The 16,685-nt window shown below is 32.8% G+C and overlaps 2 protein-coding genes across 2 annotated transcripts; both read right to left on the minus strand.

Annotated features, from left to right (window-relative positions):
* Positions 1-12,710: 12,710 nt before the first annotated feature.
* Positions 12,711-13,043, minus strand: LOC141673236 (putative mitochondrial protein AtMg01250). Its single transcript, XM_074479967.1, has one exon. It carries the CDS (start codon positions 13,041-13,043, stop codon positions 12,711-12,713), a length of 333 nt encoding a protein of 110 aa, XP_074336068.1.
* Positions 13,044-14,436: 1,393 nt separating this feature from the next.
* LOC141672412 (histidine-containing phosphotransfer protein 4-like) lies at positions 14,437-15,952 on the minus strand. The gene is made up of 6 exons (XM_074479005.1): positions 15,792-15,952; positions 15,549-15,679; positions 15,388-15,456; positions 14,954-15,025; positions 14,775-14,847; positions 14,437-14,674 (listed from the first exon to the last, which is right to left on the minus strand). Exons 1-6 carry the CDS (start codon positions 15,849-15,851, stop codon positions 14,654-14,656), a joined length of 426 nt encoding a protein of 141 aa, XP_074335106.1. The 5' UTR covers positions 15,852-15,952; the 3' UTR covers positions 14,437-14,653.
* Between the last annotated feature and the right edge of the window lie 733 nt (positions 15,953-16,685).

Raw genomic sequence — 16,685 nt, forward strand, 5'->3', positions numbered from 1 at the left:
TTTAAAAAATTGTTAAAAACTGATTAATTTAGAAATGTTTTACTCTTTTGAAACAAAAAAGACGTTTATGAAAAATAGACAATATTTCTTAAATAATTTATCCTCTTTCTGAAAGAAATTTCTTTTTACGAATCCAAAACAAAAGTATCCCCTTTTTAAAAAAGAAATTTCTTTTTATAAATCTAAAACAAAAGTACAAAAATTGTTTCCAAAATTCTAGTTTCTTTACATTACTAGCTAGTTAAATTCTGAAAATCATTTTTCTGAAACTTCATAAACGGTGAAAAGTGAAAATATTCCAATTAAGCATTTGGGTTTTTAAATCCTAGCTAGCTAACAGTCATTCCTAGATTATACTACATGCAGTTTTTAAACTACCGGATTAATTAGCAGCCCAATAAATTCTCTAAATTTACAGTTAAGCGAAAAAGTAAAGTCAAGCCTCTAGCTATTATTGCATTCTGTGAAGCTTTATTTACAAAAGTACGCATGTAGTGGGACCTTTTTTTGAACTTTTTGTTGTCCTACAAACAATACAAGTAGATACAACACACACTTCTACTTTATAACAATTCTTTTTTTTTTAATTTTCATATATGGAACCATTTCGGTGCTAAAATATGATAGCTTTAATTATGAGAACTTTGGCAAATATTAAATATTCCTTATGTTCAAAATGAAGCGGTTTTAACATTTTGCATACATGTATTTTAAATTTCAAAAAACAAAAATGCCTTTTCTAATTTTCTTATTTTAATAAAAATTAGTTTTGCTATTCCAAAATAAAACTGGGTAAAAAATTAAAATATCTATCAAAATGGTCAATTACGTAAAATGCTAATTGGCGGGATTGTCCGTCTAAAATACCAACAAATATGCATGTCAGGCGTATTTTTTTTTTTAAAAAATTGTGTCTACCGTGACTTAATATGTGTATTTATGTTATTGTGAACAATGAATACGCATATACGAGTTCTTCACACAATTTTTAAAATAGAATATACATGTCCATCATGTATATTCAGCGGATATTTTGGACGAAACATTACCGTCAATCATTATTTTGAATGAAGTAATGTATTTTAAGCATTATTTCAATAAAATTTTACTAATCTTAATTTTATACCTAATGTTAAAAAGTAGTTATATATGAAGAATCAATTATATTTTCACGCAATAAGCCAAAACATATTACATGAAAATTAGGCCAAACATAAATTTTTATATTTTCAATTGTCCATATGTTATAGGTATAGGATAAGTTCAACCTAAATCATTATAACCGTTGCCTCATTTTAGTTTAATATTCATCAAATTAAAAAATCTCATTAAAAAGACTAAATTATCCCTATTTTTAATATTTATATAAAAGATGTGGTTTGTAAGAATCGAACTCAAGATATTACATTCACCTAAACAACCTCATACCACTACACCATATTGTTATATATGTTTTTTTATCATACACATAATATGTAAGTGTGCTAAATAAAAATATTTTATTTAACTTTAAAGATATTTACTTGAATTCCGCAAAAAAAAGATAATTACTTGAATATTTGAACAACTAATTTTTAAAATATGAATTCCAAATATAAAGTTAAGCATAGTACATAAATGGATTATTATCTTATTTATTAATCATTTTTTACTTTGAAAATATATCTAATATATTTTTAACATATTTTTTATTATAAAAAGTAATTAAAATGTACATATATAATTTTTATTGAAAATAGAATCGCTTATATATATAAATAATCTATATCGGTATTGCATATTTAGATAATTTCGAATTATAATAAGTCAATGCATTTTAGTTTATTTTGAATTTAAAGTCATAACTTGGCCTATTGTTAAAAAAATACCCGAAATATGACTACATGGCTCGGCCGAAAAACATCGTCACCTTCTACGTTTAGTATATTTAAATTACAAGCTCGACGAGAATATCTTACCAATAGTGTGAATTAAAATTTTAAAATCTTATATTAATATATATTAAAATTTTAAAATCTTTATAGGATCAAGTCAATTTTGCCCGCAAGGGTTGGCTCAACTGGTTAAAGAGAGGATAACTATCCTCTTGGTCACAGGTTCGAATCCCACGGGAGGAGAATTTATGATTATGCCTCCTGAGTCAGGGTCTGTCGCTAAATGCGGTTTATCTTGGTTCACGTGCTTTACAGGCTATTGCGTGAGCCCGTAGGGTTTATCAGTGCGCACCCGAAGGGTAGCGACTGCGGGTTACCTACGATAAAAAAAAGGATCAAGTCAATTGATTATTTGTATTAGAATTACTAACTTAAATGGTAGCACATTATTATTTTTGGGTGTTGTCCCAATTTTAAAAATATTCAAAATTTTATATGAGATCTCACAATATTTGTTAAAACTACGATGACATATTAAATCGATTTATTTTTCATTTATCACTTTAAAAAAACTAGATTTTTAAAAAGAATTCTTTTAGATAAGCAATATTCATTGATCAAGATAATATTGTACAAATATTTTGAATTATTTTAATATTTTAAATTATTCAAATAAAAGTTATATATATACTATATTATAACATTTGATTCAATGCATTTTATACTATTTAAAGAAAAAATATATATTGTTCAATAATTTGAAGGAATTAACCAGTTCAACTGATATTTATAAAACTTTATCGAATTGAAAAATATTTAATTTTAGGAGATTTAGGAGAATCATATACAATGTTATCAAATTAGTATATGATGAAATATTAGAGTCGTAATCAAAGAAACTTAAAAACGGTTTAAATAATGATATATTTACAATTTTTCCTTCGAATTCTTAAAAAAAAATCATGAATATCAATAATAAGTCTTTACAATTTATAATTTAATTTTATGTTACAACCATGATTGATACTCGGTTGCGTAAAAATAGATATGGATTGTTTTTTTTATCGTAGGTAACCCGCAGCCGCTACCCTTCCGGTGCATACTGAGTACATTTAAGCGATAAGACTGATATTTATAAAATTTTATCGAATTGAAAATATTTAATTTTAGGAGAATAGTATACAATGTTATCAAATTAGTATATGATAAAATATTAGAGTCGTAATCAAAGAAACTTAAAAACGGTTTAAATAACGATATATTTACAATTTTACCTTCGAATTCTTGAAAAAAAATCATGAATATCAATAATAAGTCTTTTCAATTTATAATTTAATTTTATGTTACAACCATGATTGATACTCGGTTGCGTAAAAATAGATATGGATTATTTTTTTTATCTTAGGTAACCCGCAGCCGCTACCCTTCGGGTGCGCACTGGGTACATTTAAGCGATAAGCTCTGACTCAGGAGACATAATCATAAATTCTCTTCCCGTGGGATTCAAACCTGTGACCAAAAGAATAGTTATCCCATCTTTAACCAACTGAGCCAACCCTTGGATTGTCTGCAGTGATTATGTGAATATCATATATAAATTATTGCAAGTCATTCTGACTTCACTTATGCATTTTTTATATTTTTAAATTAAGTAAGTTAATTGTAAGTTAGTAGCGAACTCGGTAATAATATAGACAATTACAATAGTATTTAAATAAAATTCAAAATTTTTGGTCAACTCTGTATTTAACATATACGTTAATTTTTAACTTTTTCTTTGTAAATATAGTAACAAAACTGTACAAATTAAGTTTAATCGTTTTGTTTTAAACGTACACTAATTATCATGTTTATATTTATTCATTAAATACAAATTATACAACACAAACAAGAATATATAAATTTTGCTTAATGAGCTATATTAGAAATATTGTGTAATTTGGTAATGTATTCTATGAAAACAATACATATTGATAAACAATCAACTTGTATTTGATATAAGTTAGACATTGTAAAACATTTACAAATAATAAAACAATAAATAAAAAACTCTAGAAACTGACCCATGCTTCGCACGGGTTATTATGCTAGTTTTTATTAATAAGACAAACACGTGGAATACAGTTATAGATACATAAGAGCATCTCCAATGCTTATTAGCTAAAATGATTGGCTAAATAGTGTGAAGTACTGATTATCTAAAATTTACTGAATCTGTAAGAAATTTCCCTTCAATGGAGTTCGCTATAATGAATAACTATATTTTGAAAATAGTATGTTATCATTATTTCAAGTTGTTATAAATAGAATATTGTATTTTGATATGATAACATATGATGTGTCATTCGGCTACAGGTCGGTAGAGGTTCAAAAAATATAGCCAACGTCAGGAGTTTGACTATATTTTTAGCTAACAGGAATGTACCATTGGAGTGGATACTTTTATACAAAATCTTTATAATTGATATTTATGGAATGCCACCTATATTTTTAGCTAAGGATTTGTTAGCATTGGAGAGAGGGGTGAGCAACGGGTCAGAACCGGACCGAGCCGAACCGGAACCGAAAGAACCGAGAACCGAAATAGGAATATTTCAAGAACCGAACCGGATCCGTTTATATGTAAGAACCGAACCGGAACCTAACCGTAAATTTCAGTTCGGTTCGGTTCTGAACTGAAAGAACCGAATTCATATTTTATTTCATAATGTTTTATTTTGCATATTATTTTATATTCTAACTTTTTAAATTTTGACTAGTTTTGATTATTTATTAAGGATAACTTACTAAAAGAAGATTTTTATTAGTGGTGGATCGTTTTGAATTCGATTACTTTATAATATTTAAGAAAAATATTTATAAAAGTATTCAAAAGTCCATGTATATTTAAAGAAACGAGTAATATAATAAAAATCATATTTTTTTTAAAATTTATTATAATATTATAAATAAGAAAACATAATACGTAATATATATATATATTTGTATTTATTCATTTATATACGGTTCGGTTCGGTTCTTACGGTTCTAGTATGTTAAGAACCGAACCGAACCGAAAACCGAAATTTCTAGAAAATCAAGAACCGAACCCGAATTAGTTAAGAACCGAACCGGAACCGTAATTTTTGATCGGTTCGGTTCGGTTCTCGGTTCTGAACCGGGAAATGCTCACTCCTAATCGGAGATGCTCTAAGAGGGACGATAAAAAACTGGAATCAAATTGAAACCAAACTAGCTCAAAGAAAAAAACGGAAGTAGATGGGTTGACTATAAAGAAGGCAAGTACTTTACTAATGTCCTCCCTTTTGGCATAATTTATATGATTTCCTCTGTTCAAACATCTGCTTAAACATAATTATATAAAATTTCAATATTTTGGTTTCACCGGCTTTAATTCTCTCTTGTTACATAATTAAATAATTAATTGTTTATAATTGAAATTTTATGAAAATTTAACACTGAGAATTCTGTTTTGCAAAAGTACCTTCTCTGTTAAACTATTTTATAAATATATCTTTTACAACCTTGCAACCATATTTGCACCTAAAATAAATCAAAATCGACAATGACTACAACTTCAAGAATCAGTAAAATAATAATAATATTTGATTGCATAATACGTTGCTCAACAAGCTGCACTTATTAAATCAAATGCAACCGAAAACACAACAAAAAACATACTTTAATTATTTTATAAAAAAAAAGAGAGTTGCATTTAGTAAAATCGCATAAAAACTACAATTATTATATTTTTAATAACTTTTCTGCATATTTTCCTCATACTTTTAAACTCAATTCTCTAACATTAAATTATTTCAATTCTTTACTCTACCTATTTCATATTTATACTCTTTACTAAAAGAAAAAACTTTTTTGTTAGAATATAATAGTACTAATTTCATTAGTTTCAAACCCTACAACTATATAATTATATCAATATATTTTATTAATAGGACAAACACTCTTATGGTGGAATACAATAATACAAGAGCACTAAATTTTTGTTAAAATTATGTAATTTAATTTAATAAATCTCATCGGGTTTGAACTTACAAATATTTAATTATACAAGATTTACTTATTTTATTTTAGTTTCTTGGTTTCACTCGACTTCAATTCCCTATATTTATAATGTTATAATTTATTATACATTTCACCCTTTTTATCAAATTTAATAATCTACGATTACAATCTTTGCGATTTTGTATAACTAGAAAATTAACTTCAAGGAATAATCAATTTTCGAATGTGGGTGGATATTTTTGGTACTTAATAATGTTAATTCAATGATTTGTTAAACTATCTGCCAATTGTATTGTTCACTTCCTACTTTCGGTACTCAATAACGTTGATTTAATATTTTGTTAAGTTATCGTATTTTTTTGCTAAGTAAGTATTTTATAAACAGGCGGACTGAATTAGTACAAGTCTAAGGGCCTACCCCGCGAGCAAAATAGAGGCAAATAACCCGCAGTAAAGGACTAAAGCAGCAGTACCTTATCTCAGAACAGAAAACTAAAATTACAATTTAATACTAAAAAAAGATCAAGTTGCTGTTGTTAGAAGCCTGCATCCTAAACCTTTGACTAGTGAAGATTCTTTCTCTCAGTTTAATCGAGTAATGAACTTGTTGGATTGAGCATTTGTGGCCGGGATGTTGAATGCGAGAATTCCGTTCTTTACAAACCAGATGACCAACAACTGAAAAAAACAGGTAGCCAAGCTGCTCTTGAGTCTTTGTGATTTTGTTATTAAATAACACTCCTTACAAGTAGGAGTTCCAATCACGCGACAAAGCAAACATTGCCATATCAAACACCGGAGCAGTGTAGCAATAAGAAGTGAATAGGTGCTCAACCGTTTCTATCATACCACATTTGCACAGAATACAATTTGCATCCGCAGCAAGCCCAAAATTATGCATTCGGTTTCTCGTTAGCAATCTGTTCCTAAAGGCCAACCAGAAGAATAACGAGCATTTTGGAATTTGGAATGAGTGCCAGACCACTTTAGTCCAAGGAGGGAAAGAATTATGGTTACAGATGCTGTTATAAATAAAAGATGTTGAAGCCTTCAGATCATCCTCCCAAGCAATATTTTCATGTTGCCTTATTCACACTCCAGCTATATGTCTTCTCAAATCAATAGCGTCCATATAATTTGAATTCAGAATTTTTCAGTTGTCATTCTCCATCCAAACACTAACCTTATCCATTTTATCGGTCTCCGTCAAGGAGAATAAACTGTTATTATTAACAAATGAAATAACAGTGTACTCTCCAACCACGGATCATGCCACAAAAGAAAGGAAGAATTTATCCCAACATTGTATTTGATATACCTAAGCACCTCCTCCCTAGCATTTATAATTTTCTTAAGGCACCAGGAGGCATAATATGAAATGTTCCTGGTCCAAAATGTCGTTCTCTTCAGTACAGTTTTGTGGACCCAGATTAACCAAATTGACTTGTCATGAGGTTTTAAAATTCTCCAAAGTTGATAGTAAATGACAGCTCGATTCTAGTTAAAAATATTATTGAGCCCAAGCCCCCCCTTCTTTGGGGAAACAACAATCTTCCCACGAGACTTTGACCATTTGTATCATTACATTCCATACAGTACCACTTTTAGAAAAAGGAGTCTACCAGCGTGACTTAGCGTACGACACGTCCAACTGTTAATTCTTTTACAAATTTTCTTAAATAACGGAATGCAATCTCGAGATTTCAGCTTTGTGGAGATTCTTGAGTCTGCTAATCGTTAATCAAATATATATATATATATATGAATATGAATATAGATGTTTAACAAATAACTTAGAGAAAAACACACAGAGAACAATTTCCCAACGACTTATTTTCATTCAATACAGCAATACCAGATATAAAGACTTGCCAAAACAGAGTTGGCTACAAAATAGGAACCTGTTATCAACTAAACTCCTACAAATACTCCAACACTAAGTTTATTCAACTAGACCTATAAACTCTCCACAAAGAAACATACGACTAAATTAACTAATATTGGACAGACTTATTCCCTAGAAAAAATAATCAAATAAACATTAAGCAAAATAACATCTAAGTTTAAGATTAAAACTAACAATCTCCCCCTTAATCTTAAACTTATTCACTGAGTTCCTTAACCCCCATTAGCTGCCTCATACGCTCGAATTTTACTGTAGTCATGGCCTTTGTAAGAATATCCGCACGCTGAAGCTCTCCTCGGACATGCTTGATGATTATCTCCCCTTTCTCAACACATTCGCGTATAAAGTGATAGCGAATGTCAATGTGTTTACTATGACCATGGAACACTGGATTTTTGTCCAAGTCAATTGCGGACTTGTTGTCAATATATATCACTACTGGCTTCATCTTGACACCCAAAACATGACCAAGAACATTCTTTAACCAAATACCTTGGCAGGCTGCTGCAGTTGCGGCCATGAACTCCTCCTCACACGATGATAATGTAACACATCGCTGTTTCTGACTAACCCATGTAATGATGCTTTCATTCAAGTAGAACACTACTCCACCTGTGCTCTTTCGTTCATCCAAATGACCGGCCAAATCACTATCTGAAAATCCAGATAACTCATTATTGCTGCCATCCTTCGTATACACAATGCCAAAGTTTATCGTCCCTTTGATGTATCGTAAAATTTTCTTTGCTGCATTCTGATGCATCTCGGTTGGGCGTTCCATGTATCTACTAATCACACCCACGACATAGGCAATATCAGGCCTGGTATGAACCAGGTATCTTAAGCCTCCCACCATCGACTTATACTGAGTGCTATTAACTGGTACACCATGCTCATCTTTATTAATATGATCCTTAGGATCCATGGGATATTTTCCTGAATTACACTTAGACATACCAGCTCTTTCAAGTATCTTTTTGGCATACCCAGACTGCTTTAACTCAATATAGTCCTTCCCTTGATCCACTTCGATTCCCAGATAGTAATTCAATTTCCCAAGGTCACTCATTTCGAACTTGTTACTCATTTGAGCCTTGAATTTCTTGATAACTCCCAAGTTTGTACCTGTGACCAAAAAATCATCAACGTATACACTTATGATCAGCATATCATTACCTTCCTTTTTAGAGTATACCGCATGTTCGTAGGGACACCTGGTAAACCCCATCTCCTCAAGACACTGATTAAGTTTCGAGTACCATGCACGTGGAGCTTGTCTAAGCCCATACAACGCCTTTAGAAGCTTGTACACCATATGTTCTTTACCCCTTTGAACGTACCCCTCTGGTTGAGCCACATATACCTCTTCTTTGATTTCTCCATTCAAGAATGCTGTTTTTACATCTAAATGATGTACCTCCCAAGAGTTTTGGGCCGCTAATGCCAATAACAATCGAACCGTCTCTAGTCGAGTCACGGACGTAAAATTTTCTTCAAAATCAACACCTTGTTCTTGTGTATACCCTTTGGCCACCAAACGAGCTTTGTGCTTCACTATATTGCCATCCGCGTCTTTCTTTAATTTGTAAATCCACTTCAGCCCAATCACCTTCTGATTCTTTGGCAACTCTGTCAATACCCACGTACCATTTTGTTCGATCGACTTCATCTCTTGCTGCATTGCCAAGTTCCACTCCTTTTCACCTGCTGCTTGGTTATAAGTATTTGGTTCCTCGACTCCCATTAAGTACAACTCATCTTCTAGTTCTACTTCACGTGCTTCAGCATAAACATCTGTTAGGCACCTGTATTTTCTCGTTGGGTTGCTGTCATCATAATTATCAGAACCCTGATAATTCACTGGAGATTGTGAGCTCGGTGAATCCTGATAGTTTGATGGATATTGCGAACCTGGTGACGAGTTCTCAGTGCCATCACTATCTGTTGCTTCTTCATTTACTTCTTCTCCATCTGTTTGCTCCGTGTTCAGTTCATTAGGATTCTTTTCATTCGAACCCACAACAGAGAATGTGTATGACTCTTGATTCTCATTTTTACTCAGCTCTTCCCATGACCACGATTCTGCTTCATCAAAAATTACATCAATACTCACATGAACTCATTTTGCAATTAGATCATAAAGCTTATATGCCTTCGTTCCAGGCTCTTTCCCAATATTTATAACCCTTTTGCTCCTATCATCCAACTTTTTGGTGTGTACACTCGGAATTTTCATGTGTGCAACACACCCAAATACACGTATATGACTTATATTTGGTTTTACTCCACTCCATGCTTCATATGGCGTTACTCCGGACAGTGCTCTTGTTGGAAGTCGATTCAATACATAGACATCATGCCTTACTGCTTCTCCCCAAAATTCTCCCGACATATTTGTCTCTTTCAAGAAGCTCCTAGCCATCTCAACACCAATTCTATTTCTCCGTTCCACCACACCATTTTGCTGAGGCGAATATGGTGCGGTGTAGTGTCTCGTAATTCCGACCTCCTCACAGTAAGTATCAAATTCTTTGAAGGAGAACTCCCCACCCCTATCTGTCCTTAACACTCTAACTTTCTTGTCATTGCCATCTTCAACTTGTGATCAAAACTTTTTGAATGCCCCAAGTGCCTCATCCTTATTTTTTAGCATATACACCCACATAACTCTACTGTAGTTGTCCACCAACAAGAAAAAATACTTATTTCCAGCAGTAGTGGCAGGTTGTATAGGGCCACAAAGATCCCCATGAATAAGTTGCAGCACTTTACTCGCACTATAATGAGCTTTTGTGGTAAAAGGTTTCCTCGTTTGCTTCGATATTAGACACCCATTACAAATACCATCAGGTTGTGTAATTCTCGGTAAGCCATACACCATCTGTCCTTTGTCCATCAATACCAGTGATTGAAAGTTTACATGTCCACATGGACGTGCCACAGCCTGGTCTTATCACTAGTTCTCGACAGAAAGCAATTAGCATTACTTGTTTCGACCAATAATTTATACAACCTATTCTGAGACCTCTGAACTTTCACAAGCAACTTATCTTAGTTGTCATATATCCACAAAAAACTCCCCTTAATAATCACTCGATTACCCTCCTCAGATAATTGACCAATGCTTATAATATTGCTACAAAGAGTGGGAATATAGTATACCTCAGTTAGAGCCTTCTCTTCTCCATTTTTGCACTTGAGAATCACCATGCCCTTTCCTTCGATTTTTATCGTTGATCCATCACCAAATCGAACTTGACCAGTTATGTCCTCATTTAGCTCTCTAAACTTCGACTTGTCTCCCGTCATGTGATTGCTTGTCCCATTATCGAGATACCACAAGCTCGAGCTAGTGTTCCTTGCACTTTCATTCTTGGCCAACTTGGGAGCTACTGCCATTTCATTTAGGAGCATTATTTTTCCCTTTTCTTCAACATGGTTAGCCAATAAGAGTGCTGGTTCCTCATCCTCAACTTGTGCCATATTAGATTCTTGTTTAAACTCTCTCACTTTTTTGGGTCATCTACAATCTGCTGCATAGTGTCCGTAAAGTTGACAGTTGAAGCATCGAATTTTGCTTTTGTCTTGATTGACACGTCCCTTCCAATTTGTCGATGAATCACCTCCAGCTTTTTCTGTTCATATCAACCACTCTTCTCCGGTTAACAAGAGCATTCCCTCGTCTCGTTCACGCCTGGACCACTCCTCCTGTGTCATCATTAGTTGACCATTTGTACTGTCAGATTGACCCCTCAATCTTTCTTCATGAGCCTTAAGAGCACCCACAGTCTCTTCCACAATCAATGTCTCCATAACACTAAATTGCTCCATAGTTGATACTATCTGCAGAAATTTTGTGGGGACTGCTCGTAATATTTTCTTGACCACATATGATTCACTCAAACACTCCCCCAGTGCTCTAATATTAGTCACCAATCCAGTAACCTTCATGCAGAAATCATCGATCTGCTCATTGTCTTTCATCACCATTGATTCAAACTCGGTCTTAAGAGTCTGTATCTTCGCGTTTTTAACTTTATCAGCTCCTTGACAAAGTGTTTTGATGGCCTGCCACGCATCCTGAGCCTTCGTCTTATCTGTAAGAGTCAACAAAATCTCTTCCGGTATCGCTTAGTAGATCATTGCCAACACAATTTTGTCCACCCTATCATCACACGACACCTTTGGATCACTCGGCTCTATTGCCTCCCGCCAAACTGAGTGAGCTTGCATGATGACCTTCATCTTAAGAGCCCATGTCGTGTAATTAGTCTTTGTCAACATGGGATAGTTGAGTCCCATCGATCCACCTTTCATTTTGTTCACATCCATAGTCGCTGCTTTCCACAGGTAACACACAGTACGCCTGATGCTCTGATACCATATTCTTAAGTCTACTAATCTTTAATCAAATATATATATATATATATATATATATATGAATATAGCTGTTTAACAAATAACTTAGAGAAAAACACACAGAGAACAATTGCCCAACGACTTGTTTTCATTCAATACAGCAATACCGAATATAAAGACTTGTCAAAACAGAGTTGGCTACAAAATAGGAACCTGTTATCAACTAAACTCCTACAAATACTCCAGGACTAAGTTTATTCAACTAGACCTACAAACTCTCCACAAAGAAACATACGACTAAATCAACTAATGTTGGACAAACTTATTCCCTAGAAAAAACAATCAAATAAACATTAAGCAAAATAACATCTAAGTTTAAGATTAAAACTAACAGAGATGAGAGACACTCCCATATATTTTATTGTAAGATCACCTGCTTGAAAACTTGTTATACTCAAAATAACGTTCTGGACATTCTGATAGACATTACCAAAAAAACATTGACTTTTGGTCTGATTAGGATGCAACCCAGAAGCATTCGAAAAGTACTAAAACCCCCGCATCAAAGACCCAAGTGAAGCTGCAGTGGTTTTGCTAAAGAGAAAAACATCATCTGCAAATGTTACATGAGATATAGAAGCTTCCTTGGTCAGCCAGTGAAAAGAAAAATCAGTAGTAGCTATTGATTTTTTAATGCAAGCAGTCATCACTTCCATAGCAATTACAAAAAGGTATGGAGACAGGGGATCCCACTGCCTAAGACCCGACTTAGCAGCAAAATATCCTTCAATCGATCCATCAACTTTAACTGAAAGCTTACATGAGGTAATACATTTCATTACCCAATTGATAAACATAGTCGAAAATCCCATTCTCTTCATGGCTTCCGATAGAAACTTCCAACTGAGAGTGTCGAACGCTTTCTTGATATCTACCTTTAAGGCACACCGAGACTGTTCAGAATTTAATTAGGTGATAATTTTTATAGAGTGCTTAAGCAAGCATAATGTTATCCCCTATAAGACGTTGAGGGACGAAAGCAGATTGGCACGGAGAAATAATCTCAGGAAGCACCTGCTTTAATCGAGTCGACAACATTTTTGAAATGCATACTTGGGTAGAGTTTGAATGTAAAATGTTATTTATGTCTTATTCGGACAACAAAATATAATAAGGTTTAGTTTATTGTTCTACAATATTTGAGTTAATGGAAACCACCTATAATTTTAAAAAAAAAATTGTAATAATAATAAAAATTTTATTTATTATAAATTTTAATTATAATTTAGAATTAATTTCTATAAAATTATCATTTAATATTTATATATAGATTCTGGCCCGTACTTCGTAGGCTTTATCAACTAGTTTTATATAATTTAAAAAATTAAAAAAAAGTTATAATATTAAAAAGTACATTCAGTTTATCGAATATAATTTTTAGCGTTTTCAAATAACAACCAGATAGTTTTTAATGTTTAGAAAAAAGTTAGTCAATTTATTTCTTAAAAAATTAAAATGGGCAATCGTACAAAAGCCTGACTTATTTGTGTCAAAAATTGTATTGAATCAACTAAAATATAAAATCATCCCAAAAATCAATGACCCTGTGGTGGATAGTTGATGGCTTTTAACATAATTCGATGCAAAAGAATGAATGATTCTATTGTGGATAGTTGAATATGGCTTTAAACAAAATTCGATAAACAAAATTCGATGAAAAAGAGATTTTCCATCAACAATTTATAACATGCACATAATGCCGTCATACAGGATTATAAGAAGGCCCGGATCACCAATCATACCAAGCATACTCTCAGCTGCAAAATCAGTTAGTGTCCCATGTTTAATAATTTTAAATCATGTTCCAAATTGGAAGGACCGAAGCCCGAAACAATATTTTGATCTAGCAGGGCTCCTTAGTACCATCACCCAGCTGTCTATACATTTCTATTGCATTCACAAGTGGTATTCTTTTCATTATAATTGAAGCTCTATTTCTAAGTGCTACTAGAGAATATATACATTCATTTAGAAGCTTAACAAAGTTGCATGATGCAAGTATTCGGTGTTCTGAGTATGATGTGATTAATTGCAATTAATTAGTGTATTTTATTCATTATTTTTTTTACAAAATTAACTCACATCCACATCAGGTGTACAGAATTGGGATACCCTTACACTTTGTGTAAATGGATAGACAACTACAGACTCATACACATGATCATCAACTAACCCTTAAATACTTAAGTTTCTTGGCAGAGGACTAAAACTGAATCAAGTTAAAATGCCAGAGTTGCATTCAATAAGAAATCTCGTCTTCTTATTAATAACTTCGAGACCGAACATTATTTATGGGAGAGAGACGAGGAAATGCCTCATTTCAGGACAGATATAATATATAGAACATATATGAAAGTGTAACAGTGTATCAAGATGTTGGTGATTCAAGGACCACTTGTTGTCCTCCTTCTCAAAGCATGTGTTTGGTGGATCAGGCGGCTTGTCTTGCTAACTGAAATTTCAAGTTCAAAAAATAAATAAGCATGTGCTAATTATGCTAATTAACAGAAGGGAGGGGGGAATATATGTATAGAGAGAGATTTATTGAAGACCTTAAAATAAGTTTCAAGCTTCCTCCTTAGAATTGCATGCTCTTGTTTCACTTGTTGATATGAGCTAATGCATCTGCAATTAGAATTTGATATTGGATTTAATAAGTCGATACATATATATAATCAAATACTAACTATATAAGCTTGTTGTAGTTGAGATGGAGATTGATCAAATTTACCCCTCAGCATTGCCTGCCTTGCAGTAATCCTGAAACCTCGTGCATTCTCTTTTTACCTTGATGGCACCAATGCTGCATGATAGCCATATCCATCAGATATAGATACCTCTTAATCATACATGCTAGGCTTCAAAATAGTGTGTTGTGTGTGTGTGCCGAAAATTTAATTGACTCTTCATGGTAAGTGAATCATCAGCCTATACATTTTTATGTATGTCTTAAATATATATTCTTCTCTTTCTTTTTCTATTTTTAGTACCTACAATTAGCCTTTTCAGCCTATTCCTTTTTAGCTTTATGATGGCATTAATCGTCAATAACGCACAGAAATACAAAGAATAGTTTTGTGACAAAGACCTCTTGCTAAGATACAGATGGAGGAGTTCGTTTATGTGTTTTTATCTTTACTAAATAAAGAACTCGCATGAATTTACCTTGAGCTACTACTCTTGAAGAGGTGCATGTAGTTCTCCAGCTTACAAAAATCAAAAGGCCTTTTCTCTCTGAACATATAAACATAGAAAATAATGTTAATTCTCGTGTAGAGTAGGCTCTGCAGATGTAGGATTAGCCATTGTGCTAATTAGGGACTCACAGTGACAATTCTAAGTTGCGTAGCAATCTAACAGAATCCCCGTAAAAGGACCCTACGATTTCCTCCACAAAATTAGGATTCACGTCATCTTGCAAATCTTCTAGCTGTATGAATTGCTCATCAAGGAATCCCTGCATACAGTTATGTAAACATCAACATTGTTTGTTGAATAAAGTTGTAGTTGCTTCGATACATCATCACATGTTGTTTTTCGAAAAAAAAAGACATAAGAAGTTTATGTACCTCATCAAAGAATGACTTCCTCAAGCAGGCAATCTTTAGTTGCATCTGATTTCTGTCCATCTTTGATCTATTCAAAATGTGAAAGAAGTGGAGAGCTTCTGGCAAAGAAAATGGAGCTATATAGTTTGATGATTTCTTTCTTATTCCAAGCCAAGAAATGCACGGTATTTATAGCACTTCAAATTATAGTGTAGAAAGGTGTTTGTGTGTGATTGAGAAAGGAAAATATCATGATAATTAAGAGAGTTGCAACCAAATGAATAGCTTCTCAAAATTGATATTTTAATAACTTCGAATAAGATGTTGAGCGTCAACTTCAACAGCAGAAATCCAAACAAAACACAGTTGCAAGAATGCATGGTTGATTAAGCATGAATAATATCTCGCTAAATAGTCCCTTTTGCAACCTTTTTTGGCATAATAGATCATAAAGCTACTAGTTGTGCATTATATATTAATTAATGTTGAGGGATCTGTTGCCAATTATACGCGTTAGCTGCAGTGCTTAAACCAAGTACGGTAGTACGGGTCTCTGTGATACAAATATAATTGGGTTGAATAATAATCGTATTTGTAGATGATTATTATATATAGTTTGTCTTATTTACAAAGTTATGTAATTAGGTATCAAAAAAGTAAGGTTTATACAACACGTATGGTAAGACTTGTAAAACAAGTATGGTATCTCTTGGTAGCTATGTTTTGGGTGGCTATATTTTCCTATTCATATTATTTTTGATTGTCTGTTTGAGTATTATGTGGTATAAGTATCGTGTGAGTGAATCACCGTTTGATGAGATTTATTGTATAATTGATAATTGTTTGTATTAATAAAGTTGGGATGTGGGTTTTTCGCGGTATATATTTTATTTGTGTTTTGCATTGGTTGTTTGG

Source organism: Apium graveolens, chromosome 7 (genome assembly GCF_009905375.1).
Source record: "Apium graveolens cultivar Ventura chromosome 7, ASM990537v1, whole genome shotgun sequence".
Classification (NCBI taxonomy): Eukaryota; Viridiplantae; Streptophyta; class Magnoliopsida; order Apiales; family Apiaceae; genus Apium; species Apium graveolens.